The following is a 20,347-nucleotide window of genomic DNA, read 5'->3' as shown; positions in this document are numbered from 1 at the left end:
TATTTTTGTATAAAAAAAAATTGACATACAAAACTGATAAAATTCATGAAGTGCCTTTATACATAATATTATGACATAATTCTTTATTCAATTTACATTCCCAAGCAAAAATATAATTTTAAATTGTTAATATTATAGCTTATTAAATACTACAAAATAATATTCAGAATTTAAAATAACAAATATATATATAAGAAAAATAGTTTACCAAATAATATATCATATTATTGAGAGTAATTTTTTTAAACAAGAAATTGTTATATGTTGCATGTTAAGAAAAATCAATTATTTTTATGATAAAGGTTAGTTGAACCTCAAATTAGAAATTTAAAAATGTTAATCTCATATGATAACATAAATCTTTTTTTTTATTTTAATCTTTAAACTTAATGAGAACTAATTAAAAAAAAATGTTATAAACAAAAAATATACATTAAAATTATTAAAAGTACTGATTATTAAAAATTGCTAAAACCTGAATTAAATAATAAATTGCAAGCAAATATCAAATTGTTAAATTATTTTTTGTAATGTTCATAGTGGCGGAACCAACCATAATATCTAAAGGAGACAAATACTTTTATAATTAAATCTAAATTAAAAATATATTATATTTAATCTAATTATTGAATAAATTAAATAAATAATATTTAAAAGTTTATAAGCATAAGAAGAAAATTTGTATAGTAAAATATTAGAAGTGTTGAACTAGTGAAAAAAAAATCATATGGAAATGTTTTATAATTAAATGATGAAAAAAAAATCATATGGAAATGTTTTATAATTAAATGATTATGAAAATGGTACAATAGGCCAAAGACGAAAAAAATAATTTTCTTTGAAAATCATGGGTTCAGTTGTCAAAAAATTATAGGCTCAACTGTAAAAAAAAAAAAACAAATCATTGGTTCAAATCAGTTTTCGGAAAAAAAAATAATGGGGTCATTAAGTTGAATTTACAATTTTTTTTTTTTTTTTTGACAGCAAAGAATTTACAGACTCATGTTGACTCTGTAAACCAAATCGGTAACTCCGCATCCATGTGAACGACAAAGGACGATTGTTTCCTAGCACTGCGTGCTAGACTATCCGCCCGAAGATTCGCTGTCCGAGGTACATGAACGATATCTGAGTTGAGGAAACTTCTTTTGAGAAACTGTATGTCTTCCAAATAGCTTTCGAATGCTGGCCATTCTTCTGGTTCCGAAACCATCTTCACCAATTGAGAACAATCCGCTGCAAACGTTACCTGAAACTGTCTTAAATTCTTCATACATTCCATTGCCTAAATCAACGCCTCTATCTCCGAATGAAGGGGTGAAAGACATGCCCTTACATTCCTTGCCCCTAGCAGCCCATCAAACCCTGGTAAAGTACTATACCAGCCTTGTCCTGAGAATGTATCCTCATCCTTCCATGAACCATCTAGGAAACACCATCGACCTTGTGTCACTAGGGGAACATTGGTCTGTACCGAGAGCCCTCTCGTTGGGTCATTTCCCACCTGTGCTTCTGCCCAAAGTGATGATTCTATTTCAGCTAATTGAAGAGTATCCCTCGGATCAATATCCAAATTACTGAAAACTTTGTTATTTCGAGCTTTCCAAATATACCATAAAATCCATGCAAACTGATGATCATCCATCTTTGGCCGGACTCTCCAAAATAGATGATCCATATTAGCAAACAATGAAGAAATAGGAAAAAAATTCGGAGCTGACGGAATCTTGGATAATGCCCACACTTGGCGTGCCGGTGGACATTCAAAAAATACATGGTTAATTGATTCTTCAGGTTCTCCGCATCGAGCACAATATGTATCTCCATTTATCCCTCTTGCCTTGAGATTTTTCATGACCGATATACATCCTGAGAGAAGTTGCCATAAAAAATGCCTTATTTTTGGGGGACACCGAACTTTCCAACAGAAAGCTTTAAGTATATCCACTGTTGGGCCATAAAAAACTGGCGGTTTTTCCTTATCCGGATAGACCCGTTCCACTTGATAGCCTGATTGGACTGAATATTTTCCAGTTTTAGTAAAATGCCATCCATTCCTATCCTCAAACTGATTCCTACTTAAAGGAATACTTTCAATTATTTTCGCATCCGTAGGATCCACAAGAGTCCTAATTACCTGTAAATTCCATGAGCGAGATTCCGAATTTATGAGGGAATCCACTGTAAGATCTGGATAAAAGTTGGGAAAATTTTTGGTTGCTGGTCTCGGGCGAGTGGCTGGGATCCAAGGATCATTCCATACAGAGATAGACGAACCTGTTCCCACCCGTTTAATTAGTCCTTTACAAACCAGAGATCTAGCAGAAATAATACTCCTCCAGCCATATGACGGAGAAGAAGAACGAATCGGTTCCAGGGGTGAAGCATTCCTGTAATACCGTCCTTTGAAAACTCTTGAGAAGAGAGTATTTGGCTTTTCTATCAGTCTCCATAGTTGCTTTCCAAGCATTGCCGTATTAAAATCCATAAGATCCTTGAAACCTAACCCACCATTATCTTTGGTTTCACATAATTTACCTATTTTTCTGAAAAATACAAATAACTTTTTGTTTTTGTTTTTTAAAAGTTCACAGGGATTGGTTGAACCAGTTGTCTAATCTTTGCCTCCACCATTGTTCATATATTATAAATTAATAAATTTAAAATGATGTATTAATATATCTGCTAATTATTTATTAGACATGGTCGTACGAACAAAATTAGTACTCACTTATGAATAATTATATATATATATATATATAAGTTCTTATTTGTGTTGTTTTTGCAATTGCATGAATATTTTGTATTAGTAAAACAATAATTTTAGCTAGTTTATAATAAATATAATTGACAGAAAATGAATATATAAATATTTATAAATTTATATACAATTGTTTATATGGTGGTTGTTGCTTGCTTTCCGTTGAAACTTCGATGTATTCACCACTATAATCCAAACTTTCTATCAGGTTCTTGCATGATTTCTGATTTCTAATTGTCCAAGTTTTTGGATTATGTTTTGGTTCATATAAATTTTCTTTTTTTGTTTTTTTTCCTATCCAGCTTCGTCATATATGAAGTGAAATTTTTATCAGCACAATTTAAACAAAACTCAAGACAAAATATAAAATAAGTTAAAATTTATTATTTAATAATAATTTTAGATTTAAAAAAAAACTGAATAATTTGAGATTTTTATTACTTTTTATGTTATTTATTTATGAAAATGTTTATTATAATAAGTTGATTTTTGAAATATTGGTTTCGGTTTTAATTTTTTATTTTATCAAAAAGTTTTAGTTTTATGTTTATTAACTTGCAACAAAAATTATAATTTAAAAACAAATATTTCAAACGGTCTAGTGGTAAAAGGGTTTCAGGTGGAGCTTCCGCTATGAATTTGATTCTCCTTGGTCATCCATAGACGCCTTAAATGAGAAGGAAACCCAAATTTTTATGAGCATTTTATTGATTAGTCATTGGACCTAAAAAAGTTTTTGGAATCACACTAAAATTATAAATAATTAATAATAAATATTTCAAATGGTGCGCTAGCAGTAAATTTGCAAGCGGTACTCTGACTGTTTTTCTTCGGCTGTGCCGTATAATAGTTTGGTATCTATTTAGACTATTTCTAACCCATCTTTATTTCTATCTCTATATTTTTCTTTAAAATAGAAAAATTCTATTATAGAGTGAAAATGTTCGAATGTATGCATTTATAATAGAGTTTTTTTATTTATAGGGGAAAATATAAGGATATGTTATTTCCACTTTTAAATATAAAGGCAAAAAGTAATTTTTTTCTATATTTTTCTCTAAAATATAGGAACTTTATTATAAAGGTATACATTAGAGCATTTTTATCTCTATAATAGAAATTTTTATTTTAAAGAAAAATATAGAGATGTCATGTTTAATATCTAAATCAGAATTTAAAAAAAAATCCAATTCGGTTTTAACGTTTTTACTATTATTTTATTATCAAGGCAAAATAAAAGGATTTTTTTTGTGCAACTAAAAGGAAAATTATATTATAAAAGATCTGTCCAGCTTATGATGTCACTATTCACATCCGATGGCAGCAGATTTTGTAAGAGACGTAGAGAGCCAGATTTGAATATTTTACTACTACTAAAAAGAGTACAAGAAAAATGGCTGTCACATCATACACTATTTGTAATCCAGCATATTTAATGGATAAGGCATTGCCACCTGTTAGAACTATTCATTTCAGTTCAACAACACATATCGAGATCCAGACAATTAGGATAAGGATTTTTTTTGAACATATATAATTAGGACAAGGATATGTAAGGGCATTGAGGATAAACAGACTTCATAATAAAATATTAAATATGTGCCTAAATGCCCTCAGAAAGGAACGGGGCCGATCTTGACTGCGTACCAATCTATTTAGGTTTCGAATGTTACGAACCGCCCCGCCACGCATCGCACTTAACAGTAACAAAAATCTCTACATATATCATATATTTATACATTTTTATAACTGTTAAAACCGCACCGCAGTTAAACTGCTTGTCACACACCGCTCAAACCGCAGTTATCATTCGGAACCTTAGATTCATTCTTATATTTTGAATTACCATTTTTTTAAATTGAATCTTATTCTTGATTCTTAAAATTTCAAAAAGAAAATGCGAAAATATCGAGGATATCCATTTTTGTCGGCGAGATATCAATTTATGATAGCTGCATTTATTCTTAAATTTTATTATGTGGCTAGAAAAAAAAATTATAAGATAAAAAATTTAATGATGAACTGATTAGAGACAAGATGTACTTTTATTCTGGTACGATTTTTTACTCTAGTTCAATTTTGAAAATACTATAGCTTGGATTACTTTCAAGAATGTATATCACAATAGTTCAACAGCACATATCGAGATCCAGACATTTTAATAGATTAAATTTTTTTTTTTTTTGAAACCCACCAGGGACTAAAAACGAGACCCAACAAATATCAAAAAGAATCCTACCAAAAAAAAAAACAAATATCAAAAAGAAACTCGATAGTCATAGTTTTTAAATTTTTTCTTTTAAAATATTTTTTAACGTTAAACCTATTTAATTATTTGAAGATACTTTTCTTATGTTATTTTTTTCCTTTAGCATCTGGATTGTTAAAAATATAAGTTCTGAAAACAGTTATATCAACTATTTAATAACAGATGGTTATATTTATTTATAATTATTTAAGGTATATTATTTTATATATTTAATATTCACAATAGATATTTATTTTGACATACGAAATTATGATGAATGATCTTGTTTGCACTATACTTAAAATATTATTTGAATATTATTTATTATAAAATAGTAATAAATCTTTGATCAACCATCAAATAGCTTGGGTGACGATTTAAAAAATAAATAAAAAGAAAAAAAGTAGGAATATATTTTTAACTTTTCCCTTTTTATTGTGTTGGGAACTTGGGGTTAGTATAAACTCTTGACTATCATCAGCCCTCAGTTTCACCAACGCTAGACGAAAGCAGAAGAGGATAAACTCTTCTCCTGTAACCAAAAAATGGCTTCTTCGTCTTCTTATTACTCTCCATTCTCTGCACTCTTCGACGTTTCCAAACCCAATCCATCTCTAAACCCCGCGGCTTTCCTCGTCCCTTCCTTGAAATTCTCCACCGCCATCTCGAATTTCGCGAATGGGTTTTCGCTAAAGTCTCCGATTAATCCTGGGTTTCTCTTCAAGTCCCGAACTTTCAATGTTCAAGCTCGAGCTGCTGCTGAGAAGACCGTTCACGATTTCACCGTAAAGGTTTGGTCTTTATCCTTCTAACCAAATTAAGAACTGAAAAGATACGGTTTTAATTCATTTAAGTAAGCGAAATTGGTTTAGTGACTTCAATGGAGATATCATTTGTTAAATCTGCAATTTTGAAACATAATGAGGACTCTTCATGTTTGTGGAGACAGGACATTGATGGGAATGATGTTTCTTTGAACAAGTATAAGGGGAAAGTTATGCTGATCGTCAATGTCGCTTCAAGATGGTAAGCACCTTCTTCTTTTTTTAATGAGATGTGATCTAGGAGTCACTTATACTAATGTTGAGGTATGGTTACTGGAACATACAGTGGTTTGACATCATCAAATTACTCTGAGCTTTCACATCTGTATGAGAAATACAAGAGCCAAGGTGAGCTTTGCTTGATCATTTGTAAGAGATTATATTGTTGCATTTCGTGCTCAATGCATTATTTTGTACATCTACATACCAATCTTTCTTGGATTGATGATAATTTTAACTCATCCGTTCTTTAAGCATTTGAGGGGGTAATAGTAAGACATCAACAAACCTTTCTTGTTGTTCTGATTACAGGATTTGAGATTCTAGCTTTCCCTTGTAATCAGTTCGGTGGCCAAGAGCCCGGTTCAAACCCTGAGATCAAACAGTTTGCTTGCACCCGGTTTAAAGCAGAGTTCCCTATATTTGATAAGGTATTACTCCGAAGCCTTTGTTATTCTTTTCGGTTGTGCGTATTGCAGATTAGAATAAGTTTGAACCCCACAGGTCGATGTGAATGGACCGAGCACAGCACCAATCTATCAGTTCTTGAAATCAAACGCAGGAGGATTCTTGGGTGATCTCATTAAATGGAACTTTGAGAAGTTCTTGATTGATAAAAAGGGAAAGGTCGTTGAGAGGTACCCTCCCACCACATCCCCTTTCCAAATCGAGGTACGGTTAACCCAACTGCTTCCGGTTCAGTTCATCTCGGTTTGATTCCCGGTTCACAACCATACTTTTGTTTTTGTTTCTGCTGTTTTGCAGAAGGACATCAAGAAGTTGCTTGCTGCTTAATAACCTCTGCGATGAGAGACCACACAGACTGATTGTAAATTATTCAGTACTTGAAACTCGGTTTTGCTGGTTATGGTTTGTATACATTGTAACGATATATATTTTATTACAATGCTAAGTATGATTATAAGTTTTCAAAGTTGATATATTTATAGGACAGTGAGCATAATACACATAACAAAAACTGTAGTAAGATAACTACATATTATGTGACTAAATGATGAATTATTTTTTATATACTAATTGAGAAATATTACAACTTTTAAATGATCCTCTAATCCGAATGGTTAGATACAAAACAAGTAGATTGTGAGCAACTAATTTTCTTAGTTAGTTGGGTTTCCAATACCGCATCTTCAGTTGTCCGCAAACCCAAAATAATATTCATCACACAAAACATCATCAACATATTGTTTGATACTACTACATACTCATGTATACTATTTGCAGATATTTTACTTCTATCACTTCCACCTCGAAATCTTTTCTCTCAAGGCACCCAAACAGATCATTGCCACAAATAATAAATTGACAATGGTCCAGACATATCCGGCTGCACCTAAATAATCAGTACACCATGAGCATCGTCATATGTCGTACAATCCTAGGCTGCAATCTAGGATCAATCTCGTCTCTCCGTGCTTCCATATCTATGTGTTGTCAAATGACACACACAACCACGTAATGCAAAATAGTAGTATTATACAATATCAAATTATAATACGTACTCATCAAATTATAATCATTTAATATAATAATTCTCGAGGCCCAATGGCCAACAAACAATAATGCATATCTATCACACTAATCAGTATCATTCACAACCATCGTTATAAATTATAACCATCATCATCACTCATAACCTTACCATTACTGCAACATCTGATTATCGTAGGATTCTCTTTTTTCTTTCAATTCAAAATATTACGACATGTCGTGATAGATCCATATATTCTATGGTAGTAAATCATATTTTATCATGTTCAAGAAACTCCGTGATGGATGTCATCCGCGATAAATGCCAAATTTATATAGGGATTTATCACCAAGTTCTTGACAATCTCTATTGTACAAAATAGAGAGTAACAACTAAAAATGTAAAGATCTTTTTACCGAAAAAAATGTAAGATCTCAACATAGTGCACTGTCTTATGGCTAGTTGCGTACTCATTTTGTCTCTCATTTATGGTTGATTAGGTCGTCAAACCTGGCTGTTAAAAACCCAACCTGCCATGAATTTCAAAGCGCATTGATCAATCAAACACTAAGCAGCAGTTGATACGAATAAGCCCTAAACAGTGAATAACTTTTGCCAATTCTAATTAACAAATAAAGAAGTTCTGCAAATTCTTCACAATCCGCTAAGCAACAAACGCTCAGTGGGTTCTACCTTGAAAGAATCTACAGATGTTAACTCCAGTTGCATTGCTTTGCCTAAGTGAGGGACTAGACCACACCTAAAAATGGAGCAAAGAGAATTCTTGAACGGGAGTTGCCATAAAATAAAGAGTAATTCTTGGTTTCACCCCCTAAGGTGAACCTCTAGGTTCACCAACCAATAGGATTTCATTATTTCAAATTTGATATCTTCTAAAAAAGGAAACAAAATATTGTCAAGTTATATTATGTTTTTAAAATAAAAAGGTAAAAAAAATAATAGTTACAAAAAAAAAGTTTTTTTTAAAAAAATATTGTTAACGTCGTCAGCAAAATACTAAACCCTAAATCCTAATCCCTAAACCCTAAATTCTAATCCCTAAACCCTAAATCCGAAACCCTAAACCCTTGGATAAATCCTAAACCCTTGGGTAAATCCTAAACCCTTGGATAAATCATAAACTCTAAATCAAAAACACTGAACACAAAAATCATAAACCCTTGAATTTTTTAGCGTTTAGGGATTAGGATTTAGGGTTTCGGATTTAGGGTTTAGGGATTAGGATTTAGGGTTTAGTATTTTGCTGACGACGTTAACAATATTTTTTTAAAAAAAACTTTTTTTTTGTAACTATTATTTTTTTTACCTTTTTATTTTAAAAACATAATATAACTTGACAATATTTTGTTTTCTTTTTTAGAAGATATCAAATTTGAAATAATAAAATCTTATTGGTTGGTGAACCTAGAGGTTCACCTTAGGGGGTGAACCCAAGAATTACTCTAAAATAAACGGTACGACTCAAAGCTGCCAAAAGGGAATTCTTAGCTCCAAAATTCTATGAATTTAAATAACAAAAAGGAACTATTGTTGGAAATCTGGATTTTTTGCAAGAAATAAAATTTTAATTCAAATGACATATTAAGGACTAAGTCTTAGAAAAAGAATGCAAAAGCCATTAATAATTCATATTGGGTTTGCGATTGGAAGAATAAATTATGAAGAATTTCTTAGAAGCTACTATATTAGATAGCTGAGGGCTCTAATGCCCTTATATATAGAAGACCTATGTCGACCGTTGTGGAGTACACGCCAAAGATGAGGAGAGAAAGATCTTTGAAAGTGAAATACTTATTGTATGTAGTGGTGTTGCCTAGCTTTATCATAAGAACTAGACATATGTGGATTGGGTCCATTATCTCTAGATGAAAATGGACCCATGTCGAGTTTAACTCAAACTAGTTGGTCCTAAAAAGCAATCGTGATAGAGAAATAGGAGAGTAAGAAATTGTGTTTGGTTTACGCATTTGCGTAAGAGAGATTTAAGTTGTTTTTATCTTTTTGTAATGAACAGTAGGATGTATACACTTATCATACTCTTCGATCGACTTCTTAAACAATAAGCTTGTTGTACTTGCTCAACGATCTTTGCCTCGGCCAAAGTTTGTCTAGTTGTTTTGTGTTTGCGTTTAGACTTTCCTCTGGATGATTCTTTCAAATGATCCTTCGGTACAAAATATGAATTTGCATTTCCTTTTACAATTTACAAATAGATTTGTATTCTAGATCTCTAGAGAGCTCATGTACGCACACCAACAAATTTATAAAGCTGGAGCCAACACCTCTGAAATCATCCAATTCAAAAATCCATACGCATGTATTCCATGTCCTCCAAATTTCGTTTTCTCTACAAATATCAAGATCGAATACTGCCTTAACTAATAAAAGCATCAGACAATTGCAATGGATATATCGATTCGTATATGATGCATTCACTTGACCACAAAATCCTCACCGGCATCATCACGATCTCAGCCCAACAACTCATGACTTACCCAACAAAAAATAAAAGGTGTAACAGTAGGACCAAAAATTAATTACTAGTATTGATATTTTGTCGACAAACAACAATATTTTTCAACATCCTTAACAGTACAAAAGCGGAAAGACATGACACATCAACATGTGGCACCAATACCAGAAACTCATACATTATAGGCTGTATTAGTTGCATTCAAAATGTGTGTTTGAAAAGCCAATGAAAATAAGAACATGCTATCAAATTAATCTGACAAAACAAACCACCACAAGAATATTCTCACAAGATTTATGTGATTAATAATGCTACATATAATTGTATCTTCATTAACATAAAAAGATTCATGAAATGTAACATTATTGCATTTATAAAAAAAGGTAATTACAACTAACTATATACCGGCATAATTTTTTTTTTGCTGAAGTATATACTAGCATAACTCTTTATATAATAAGCTAATTATGTGTCTCATTGAATCAAAATGTACGAACGAACTATTTAATTAACTAAAATGCCAACGACTCATTCTTATAATGACGAAGTTATCTTGCAACATCTTATTCACGAAAAATGAGATGATATGATGATCGCATGAATCAAATGACATATTATTTATATGAGAATATAGGATGGAACAAGGTATTAAAAAGACAAAAAGAAAAAAATAAACAATAATATATACATGAATCGAGAAATTAAGGACCAGCCTAATAAGAACTAGGTTACCATGCTTAATTTCACTTAACCACGCGTTAACACATAGACTAATTGCTTTTTCGATATTACGCATACCTTAAACCATAATGAATTTATGGTTAAAGTTTAAAGATCTCACACCGCATGCAATCAGATCGAACCAAAATCAATACACAAGAACAAGCCATCATTTCAGTGGTATATTCTTACCTTAGTTTGGAAATAATCAAGAGAGAGAGAGAGAGCTTGTGTATGTGAGAGAGAGAGAGACTGAGACAAAGAGGAACAAGGACAGGCCAAAGAGATCAGCACGGGAATCTGACAGAAAGAGCAGTGAGCACGCAAGAGAAGCAAATGCAACATATGCAATTTACTTTTGTGTGCTCACTCTCTTCTGTCAGTTTCTGTGTGTTTCTTTTGCCCCAGCTCATTCACTCACAATTCATCCAACTCTAGAGATCTACAAGATAAAACGAAGAATAAGAATCATTGGGTCAGTGAAAAGATAAGAGATTAATGGTTATGGTTAGATCTAAGTTTTAACTAAAGAAGGCAAAGAACCACAAAGAGAAAGAATACTAATCTGTAAAAAGGGAAGAAATTCAGACACCCTTTGGAAGATCAAGTCTAGGGTTTTTTTTTTTGTCTAAATCGAGAACAAACATAACCAAAAAAGGAAAAAATAAAAGAAAAGAAGAAAGAAACAAAGATCTGTTGAGAAGATAAGAGGAGCCTTATCTCTCTATCATTCAAAGAGTCTTACCTTTCTTTATGGCTTTTGTCGCTTTCTTTATCTCTCTTACATGCAAAGGGAACAGATGTCTGCCGAGGCATTGAATTGAACAGAACATTTTAATTTATAGAGTTTCATCTTATGAGGTAAAATGGTAACCCACAAGACTCCAACGATATTGAACTTTGAGAGGGAGTATATATAAAGATCGTGAACAAGTGTGCCTTCTTTTCCTTCTTTTAAACATTTTTTTTTTTACTTTTGCAAACAAATCAATATGTTTATTGTAACATTGTTGTTATCAAGAAGGTAGTTATTGTTAATTTACATTTAATTTACCAACGCCTTTAATATAATTAATTATTATTAGTTAGTTTCGTCACTTTCCTTTGTTGGCGGAATACCAACACCAACAAACCCTAAACAAATTGCAAAACTATTGGAGAAAATTTATACAATGCATCTAAAATGAGTATTTAATCTCATGACCGAATCTAGATAAGCAAGTATTCGTAACCAGTTGATATTGTTGTTAACTTCAGATCAAACCTATTAGATAGTATGTCTAAAATCCAAAATTCAACGAAAATTAGTCTATATAATTTTATAACATAGGATTTAGCGATGCAGAAGTAGATTACAGTAATTGAATGGTTTGAGTTTGAGAACGGTATTATACTGTATTCTATGCTAGCATTCATTTCACGATCCATGTTTTTCTAAGAATTTTCCATTGCCAAGTGTTTTTAGTCATAACTTTAATTTTTGTTTTACATATTGTTCTTTATATTAATCATACTTGAAAACCATAAAAACACATTCGCATTCTTTCCTCGTAGTTTGATAATGTAACTTTAGTCTTTGAGGATTTGATCGTAATTTACTATCGTGCATAGATGTACACTTGCAATTAAAAATAGGGTTAAATCTGAGTACTTCGATCTTCAATGGAGAAATCTGAGAATATCAAATGATATATTTAAAATTATAGAAATATCACAAGAATTTTTGATAAAGTAATATTTTTTGTAAAATTATTTATTGAACAAAAATCATGTTCAAATGTATAGAATATTTTATATTTCAAAATACTAAATATTCCCCAAAATAGCATACATTTTGAAACACTTAAGGTGATTTAAAGAAATGTCAGGTTCTTAAAATAATTTTTTAAGAAAATATTTTAAATGAAAATTTTATTCTTTAAAAATTATTTTCATTATTTATTCTTTTACAAAAATATTTCAAATGATAATTTATATTCTTTAAGACTTTAGTTAGATTATTTCATATTTTATGAAATATATCTAAAATAAAAACTTAAGATTTTGGTTTCCAAATATTTTTCTTTATTTTTATCCATAAATATACTTTCTTTAAATGAAGTAAATGTTTGTTTTAAAATGTTTCAAATCCAATTATAAAATGTGGTATTTCTTTTTATTTAGTTTTATTATATATTATCTTTTAGCTCCCACCAAATTATCTTTTAAATCTATATTTCCAATAAATTGAATTTTTTTTTGTAAATATTAAATACAGTAAGAAAAGATTTAAGAAGAATAAAAAAAAATCTTAATTCTTTTTTTTTGATAATTTTGAACGTATCCAAATCCAAAGACTCAACTAATCTTCTGAAGATTTGTCAACAGATGACAGATAAACTTTGATTTTCTACGTGAGAGTCAAATGTTTATATTGATTAACCATGCAGATGAATAAATTAAAGTGGTTAATTTTTAAACTTAAAGTGCTTATTATTTTTTCAATCCTGCCGTATCACCAGTGGCGGAACTACTTGAGGGGGAGGGGGTCAGTTAACTTCCATGATTTTTAATATCAATACTATTAAAAGGGAAGAAGTCTTAAAAAATCTACCTATCAAAGTTGTTTGGACCCTTTTATTTAACTCATTATTTTTTTGGTCTTACCTTAAACTTATACTAACAATATGTTACCATATATTTTCCTAACAATAATTTATTTAATTCATTTATTTATTCAAATACCACTCCTAAATCTTAATCATTACTATTACTATATTTACCATTTTGACTTTTAATCGTAAAAGCATTGAAACTAATGTTTAATATTATCACTTTTATCATATAATATATAATTTAAAGCAAGAGAAGTTACACAACATATATGTGTACATTTTAACTTCCTCTTTCTTTTATAATAACGTAATCATATCATATATAAATTTTCCCACTAAAATTTCATATTATATACTAAACTTTCAACCGTCTATATTTTGATAGATATTTTCATATTTAAAAATGAGTTTTCTAAAAATATTTCATCAACCATGTTTTTGTACAATAACGTTAAAAACCTATATCAAAAGGTTGTTGGACCCGATATGCACGTAATGGGTCCACATCTGTTCGGGTATTTAGGATTCTAAAAAGATTTGAAATATCTAAAAAAGCTGAAAAATATCTGAAACACGAAAAATACTTGAAACTCCAAACAAATACCCAAAAAATTCAAATACCTAAAAATTTAAAATCTTATTCAAAATCTGACACTGAACTGAAAATACACAAAATTTTATCCAAATACCCAAAATTTTTTTTTTAATTTGAAAATTTACATGAAATCAAAAACTATAATCGTAAACCAAAAACCTAAAAAAAACATCGATAATGCCAGAAACATATTCGAAATATCCAAATATACCTAATAAACACAACATATTTATGATCGGATCTAGGGTAGGACCGGACGCGGGTCCAAAAAAAACTCCAATAGGTTATCTTCTCTCGACCTGAACTAAACCTATATTTTCGGGTCGGTTCGGTTTGTTTTTTTGATCCGGATATAATTCTCATGCCTAAAAAAACTTATGTAAAAGTGTACATATAAAATATCAAATAAACTAATTCATATATTATATAACTGTTAAAAATATATTTTTTGATATAATAAGACTTTGTATTATAATATAACCTAAAAAACCCGCGCTTTTCAAACGCGGGTCAAAATCTAGTTTTTTGTTTATAACTGAAGTTGTTAGTGTAAAAAAAGAAGGTCATTCATATAGAATTGACCCTCTTGTTTAAAGATGAAATCTAATTTTTGCACCTGTCTTAATATTACTAGATAAGTATAATAATATTGATTCCGGTGAGAATAATTCCTAGCTCTGCCCGTACCACCCAACGATGGTTAACACTCTTACAATATTTGAACTAAAATCTATTTTAGCATCAATCTATAATATGCTTAAATTTGTGTCCTTTCTCTAGAATGTCTAAAGATACTGAACATCGAATCTTACCTCTATACATCAACATTCAGTCACATTTAAAAAATTCGTGATCGCATATTAAAGTATTCGGTCGGCTCAGTCTAAATCAAAATGATTTGGAATATAAAATAAGTTATCTAGATAAAGGGATGGGTAAAGAATATATTCACTGGAATGTGTCTCGAATACACCCAAAGAAATAATAAAAATAAAAACAAAGATTAAAGTAGAGAAGCTTTATCGAAAGAGAAAAAATAAGAGAGCTTTGTTGGCTTTTTATTGGAGGTTTCATTTTAGACTGACGTGGTTTCACACTAAACCAGATAGAGGCATGAACCATTCGACCGTCGATCTGAAACATTAACTATCTGCCGTCGGATCCGTCACTTTTTGAAGAGACCTTTCCTTGTTTTCTATATAGTTCTAGTGGCCATGATTAATTAAGGGTTTCATTGTTCTGTTCTTGTCTGTGCTGACGTCTTAATATATTTGAGTATATTATGCTTTTATAAAATTCACCATAAACCACTGGATGTTTCCAGTATATTCCATTTATCAATTCTGAATGGTAATTACAAAGATAATATAAAAGTTGCATTTTTTTACTGGTTTAAAATAAAGAATATGAATGCAAATGCATAACTATACAAAAATAAATGATGATAATTTTATAAGCTATTAAGTGATATATAAAATCAAAAATGTTTGTGTAAACTACACAAAAATGATAATTTTATGAGCAACTAGAAAAACTAACAATGAAACTTCAACATTGCCCTTCAAATGCGTTAGTGCAAGTTCCCCAACTGAAACGTACCAATGATGGGAATCCAAACACAATGTTTGTGTTGCTCTAACATGCCTTTGTCTCAGGATCTATATTATTACATCACAAAACATATTAGTCACTAAAAATATAAACGAATTTGAAGTTTTAAAAATAATACACCTCCGGAATATCCAGAAGACCAGAACCCAAGTTTCTGTTTATGTTTTCTCCAGTTTCCTCTACCAACACTCTGTCAACGCTCTGTCTCTGGTCACCTAAGCAATTTAATATATACTCAGCGACTTTTAGCGAGTGAAAAGCTTCGAGATAGAGATAGTGAGAATCCATAACATATTAACCTTGGCCACAATACTTGCTCCACTAACAATAGGATACAAACTATCAGCTTTCTTTGAAACGGCAAATTTGATCGAACCAAACTTATCAGACAGTTTTATTCATTACTTCTCAGGATCTCCCACGGTATCCAGATAAACCTGCAAATGCAATTTAGAATTCTTAGTCTCACATATATACATTTCTCTCTTAAGATGATAGTTCTGTTTCCACTGAAAGGGTAATCAAAGACTTCAGTTAGAAGAACTCCATGTCTATAACCTGTTTGATGAGCCCGTTGCAGAGTTATATGAAATCTCATTTAAATGGATCTTGTTTCTGTAGACAAACAAAACCAAAGCTATATGATTACTAACTTTGCAAGTATCTTAGCTGAGAGTTCCATGGAACCAATGACGTCAACAGCCCCATCCAACGACTTGTCAAGCTTTAAGATTTTTTAAAGTTCTTCTCTTTTCTCTTCCTTTAAAGTCTTTGAATCTGCAACTAGAGCAGCAAAAGAGCTTTGAGTTTATATAAAATTGTGAAATATTCCATCGAAAGTGTCATGCTTTACATACAAGCTCTCACAAAGGAATAAGATTGACATGCAAAATGGAGGGAGGCGAGAGAAGAAAGGAATGAAAAGGGGCAGAACAAGCATACATACTACACCATTGGTCCTGTAACTTGTCAACAAAACTGAATCAGGTTTTCGTCCTGACCCCATCAGAGAATTACTCTAGATTAGAGATGTTTCTTGCAGCGCATTGCAAGTACTCCAAGTTTAATTAAGGAATCGGACCATAAACCTTTAACAATCTTTTTGTATCATTTTCAACATAGAAAAGATCTAGGCATTTTCAGATCAATATAGCACATGCCAGAGATTAATGAAATTGTTAAAGATTATTGGCTTGGTAGGTAGAACCCGCCAAAAACTTATGTTGTGAACAAACGAACATTATCTTCACAAACAAAAACATTATTCATTCGTCCCATAAAACTTTGGAAGAGGCTCTCTTTGCCCCTCTCCTGATCTTGACATTATAGAAGCTCCTACTAACAAAAAAACTTAATAACTAACTTTCTCATACTATACTATAACTACTTAAAAGTAAATTTTAGCTTTGATTTGCGTCTTCGCACCACTCATAACTCGCCAAATCATCCAAGGTACACGTGTTGAATTACCATTTGTTATCTAAACGCAAGCCTACGTGTCAACATAAACTAAAAAAAAAACTTAACTAACCGGAATCGGCAAAGCCAACACATCTCTACTGTCTCCGGCGAGATCTCAATTTTTGATCCTTCACGGTGGCGTCGACGTCCGGGCAACAACAAGCTCTCTCGAGAAGAAAGCCTTCGCCACCATCTCCATCTCCTCCTTCCTCTGCTTCGCCTCTACGTGCTCCTCCTCCTTCAGCGAGGAAACCTATCCCCGAATTCCCCTTTTATCAGCAGAACTGGTTCATCGCTCTTCTCTTCGTGATGGCTATGGGATTCTTCTCCCTCGCTCTCTTCCTCTTCCTCAGCGTCGATTCAGATTCCGGCTACACGTCTGCCTCCGCCGCCGCCGCTTCGGGTAAAGAAGGCGTCGAGGTGTGTGTATACATTGTATCGATTTAGTGTTTCTTCTTGCATTTGATTCGAATTCGGTATCTCGTTGTGATGTATAGATTACGTATGGAAGTGCGATGAAGCTGATGCACGAGAAGACAAAGGTTCGACTGCATTCTCACGATGTGCCCTATGGATCCGGCAGTGGGCAGCAGTCAGTCACTGGCTTTCCTGGCGTCGTTGATTCCAACAGCTACTGGGTACTTTCTTGCTTTTACACAAGAAGATCATTTTGTTTCAAGTCTTGGAATAAAACATCAACTAGCTTGTCTTATCCTTATAGATTGGTTTATTAAATTTGAAGCTATGGTGTATTAGAGCAACTTAAAATTGAAGTCTTTTGAATAGGACCGGTCTTAGGCAAAGCCGAATGAAATATTGGACTTAGTCCACCAAAATGTTTTTGAAGAAAACTACATAAACATAGGCTTCCAGAAAAAAAAAATATAGGCTTCCAAATTTGTAAAAAGAAAAATTAGTTGAAATCGTTAATAAATCGTCTATGGCCCCCTAAATCTCAGGGTCTGTCCTGTTTTTTTGTATGTTAGAACAGAACATTAGCTTGCATTTGATCTGAAGCAATGGTTTTTAATGAGTTATGATGGAGTAATGGAGCTGATGCATTTATCTTGTCATGGATTATTCTTTTTGATAGATTGTTAAACCTGTGCCTGGGACAACAGCAAAGCAAGGTGATGCCGTCATGAGTGGAGCTACCATTAGATTGCAGCACATGAAGACCCGGAAATGGCTCCACAGTCACTTGCATGCATCCCCTATATCAGGCAACTTAGAGGTTATTATTCTCTTCCATTTAAAACGTTTTTGTATGCCCTTATGCGCTAAGCTTGGATGAAAGATCTATCTTAGGGTTTTAAGCAGTGTAGTATGAGGATATTATTATAGTGGGTCTATGTGAATTGTGAAGTACTGTGCCGGTTTAAATTGGTAGTTGCATTCTTCTTCTTGCTAACCCAATTTTCTTGGTGCAGGTTAGCTGTTTTGGAGATGATTCAAATTCCGATACTGGGGATCACTGGAAGTAATTATAATCCCTTAAAAGCTATTTGATACTCATCTAAATGTTTAGTGTGTTTGCATCCACATAGAAGCTCACACTCACACCTTACGATCTGTTTCATAGGCTTATAATCGAAGGGAGCGGGAAGACATGGAAACAAGACCAAAGAGTCCGACTTCAACACATAGACACTAGTGGCTACCTCCATAGCCATGACAAAAAGTACCAGCGTATAGCCGGTGGTCAGCAAGAGGTAAATTACACGCTTTTGTCTAGTCTTCAAATATTATTGCCAATGTCTTGAAAGTTGAAACTCATGCATGAGATTTTTTTTCTTTTTCTTTTTTTTTTGGGACACAGGTGTGTGGAATCAGGGAAAAGCGGGCAGATAATGTTTGGTTGGCAGCAGAAGGAGTCTACCTTCCCGTTGATGAGAGTAGCAGCAGCAAGTAAGGTGAAGAGTTGTGTTAACTTATCTCTGAGGAGTCTTTGAATCTCATCTTTTACTTTCTAAACTCATAAACAAGAAAATACATATATTTTGCTGATCTTCGATTGTCGGTCTAACTTTAAAAAAAGACTTGTAATGCTCTACACTTATGCCCACATTTTCATATAAATTTTTTAAAGTATCCAATATACAACTAAAATTGTTGCATAAAATTAGAATGCCCTAAGCGATCGGTTCATTTTCATATACCCCAGACCGGACTGGTCTATTGATGATGCTTCTAGTCGTACGAATGAATATACATCTATATTATTAAAACTGAAGTACATTTGAGAGTTGTTTGGAAACTTGGATAGTAGTATAAATGGGAATTGTTTGGAAACATGGATAGTAGTATAAATGAGAATTGTTTGGAAGCATGGATAACAGTATAAAATAATACTTGCTTATCTTAATTGATTTTTTAAAAGATTTTTATTATATTGTTAATCAATTCTAACCCTTCATCTATTATATTTACTAAATAAGTTAATATCATTTATTACAGAAGTACAAAACAAAATTTATTTGTTTTCAATTTTTATTTTATCTTTTGCATTCATTTTTCTCAATTTTAATTATTTCTATACAAAATTCAAATCAAAATAATAATTTAAAATTAATTTATATAAATAATTGATTCAAATATATATATATATATATATATATATATATATATATATATATTTTAAAAAAAAATTACTAAAATATTTTCCAATAACCATTTAAAAAATATTTTCACTATATATAAGAAAAATACAATACATAACTTAATTAAAAACATCAACTTAAATTATGGTTTTTATATTTCATATTAAGTTTATAAATATAATATATGTGATTATTTATATGATGGTATGTATAAAATAATATTAATTATATGATTACTTATATTATGGTACATATAAAATATGATTAATTATATGATGACATATATATGATATATAATAGTGACATGAAAAACAAAATTTATTTGTTTTCAATTTTTTTTATTTTATCTTTTACATTCATTTTCTCACTTTTTAACTATCTCATTAATTATATTTACTATAATATTTTGCCATGATTATTTACATATTAACTATAATAATTCGACATATTTGAATGAAACCACTCTATTTGTGATAAGAATTCAAAATGGTTAACAATTTTTTTTATTTACTTATGTATCGGTTAGACATGGACATTCGGATAACTAGGGGTGGGCGTTCGGGTACCCGTTCGGGTTCGGATCGGGTATTTCGGATTTTCGGGTATTTCGGTATAGAGGTGTAGAACCCGTTCGGGTATTTATGTACTTCGGGTCGGGTTCGGGTATTTTAAGTTCGGTTTCGGTTATTTCGGATCGGGTTCGGATATTTAGATTTTGAAAAAAAAAC

General features: G+C 31.5%; 2 protein-coding genes, 2 long non-coding RNA genes and 1 other non-coding gene across 6 annotated transcripts; 2 read left to right on the top strand and 3 right to left on the bottom strand.

Moving 5' to 3' along the window:
• Positions 1 to 5,489: 5,489 nt before the first annotated feature.
• LOC103842214 (phospholipid hydroperoxide glutathione peroxidase 1, chloroplastic) lies at positions 5,490 to 6,995 on the top strand. The gene is made up of 6 exons (XM_009118837.3): positions 5,490 to 5,800; positions 5,959 to 6,035; positions 6,120 to 6,181; positions 6,365 to 6,483; positions 6,557 to 6,724; positions 6,818 to 6,995. The coding sequence occupies exons 1-6, from the start codon at positions 5,555 to 5,557 to the stop codon at positions 6,845 to 6,847; spliced, it is 702 nt and encodes a 233-aa protein (XP_009117085.1). The 5' UTR covers positions 5,490 to 5,554; the 3' UTR covers positions 6,848 to 6,995.
• A 2,644-nt stretch (positions 6,996 to 9,639) lies between these two features.
• LOC117128441 lies at positions 9,640 to 13,522 on the bottom strand. Its single transcript, XR_004451734.1, has 2 exons — positions 11,504 to 13,522; positions 9,640 to 11,200 (listed from the first exon to the last, which is right to left on the bottom strand). It is a non-coding gene; the product is annotated as an uncharacterized LOC117128441 (long non-coding RNA).
• MIR156F (microRNA MIR156f) lies at positions 11,005 to 11,181 on the bottom strand. Its single transcript, NR_128637.1, has one exon. It is a non-coding gene; the product is annotated as a microRNA MIR156f (primary transcript).
• Positions 13,523 to 15,392: 1,870 nt separating the features above from the next.
• Positions 15,393 to 16,732, bottom strand: LOC103842212. 2 transcript variants are annotated; one of them, XR_004451737.1, is made up of 4 exons: positions 16,117 to 16,732; positions 15,858 to 15,995; positions 15,679 to 15,773; positions 15,393 to 15,605 (listed from the first exon to the last, which is right to left on the bottom strand). It is a non-coding gene; the product is annotated as an uncharacterized LOC103842212 (long non-coding RNA). The 2 variants fall into 2 exon arrangements; XR_004451736.1 differs by having other exon boundaries at positions 15,858 to 16,732.
• Positions 16,733 to 17,085: 353 nt separating this feature from the next.
• On the top strand, positions 17,086 to 19,122 carry LOC103842211 (stromal cell-derived factor 2-like protein). Its single transcript, XM_009118836.3, has 6 exons — positions 17,086 to 17,439; positions 17,517 to 17,657; positions 18,113 to 18,253; positions 18,450 to 18,499; positions 18,602 to 18,731; positions 18,839 to 19,122. The coding sequence occupies exons 1-6, from the start codon at positions 17,329 to 17,331 to the stop codon at positions 18,929 to 18,931; spliced, it is 666 nt and encodes a 221-aa protein (XP_009117084.1). The 5' UTR covers positions 17,086 to 17,328; the 3' UTR covers positions 18,932 to 19,122.
• The last annotated feature ends 1,225 nt before the right edge of the window (positions 19,123 to 20,347 follow it).

The sequence above is a fragment of the Brassica rapa genome, chromosome A09 (assembly GCF_000309985.2).
Source record: "Brassica rapa cultivar Chiifu-401-42 chromosome A09, CAAS_Brap_v3.01, whole genome shotgun sequence".
In the NCBI taxonomy this organism is placed as follows: Eukaryota; Viridiplantae; Streptophyta; class Magnoliopsida; order Brassicales; family Brassicaceae; genus Brassica; species Brassica rapa.
Note: the sequence above shows the minus strand (reverse complement) of the source record. Positions and strands in the feature narration are given on the sequence as shown.

Excerpts from the sequence above, each read along its gene's own strand:
- LOC103842214 (XM_009118837.3), top strand. The coding sequence starts at position 5,555 with ATGGCTTCTTCGTCTTCTTATTACTCTCCATTCTCTGCACTCTTCGAC. Across the intron at positions 6,036-6,119 it reads GTCAATGTCGCTTCAAGATG|TGGTTTGACATCATCAAATT; the intron begins GTAAGCACCTTC and ends TGGAACATACAG. Across the intron at positions 6,182-6,364 it reads TGAGAAATACAAGAGCCAAG|GATTTGAGATTCTAGCTTTC; the intron begins GTGAGCTTTGCT and ends TTCTGATTACAG.
- LOC103842211 (XM_009118836.3), top strand. The coding sequence starts at position 17,329 with ATGGCTATGGGATTCTTCTCCCTCGCTCTCTTCCTCTTCCTCAGCGTC. Across the intron at positions 18,500-18,601 it reads GATACTGGGGATCACTGGAA|GCTTATAATCGAAGGGAGCG; the intron begins GTAATTATAATC and ends TCTGTTTCATAG. Across the intron at positions 18,732-18,838 it reads TAGCCGGTGGTCAGCAAGAG|GTGTGTGGAATCAGGGAAAA; the intron begins GTAAATTACACG and ends TTTGGGACACAG.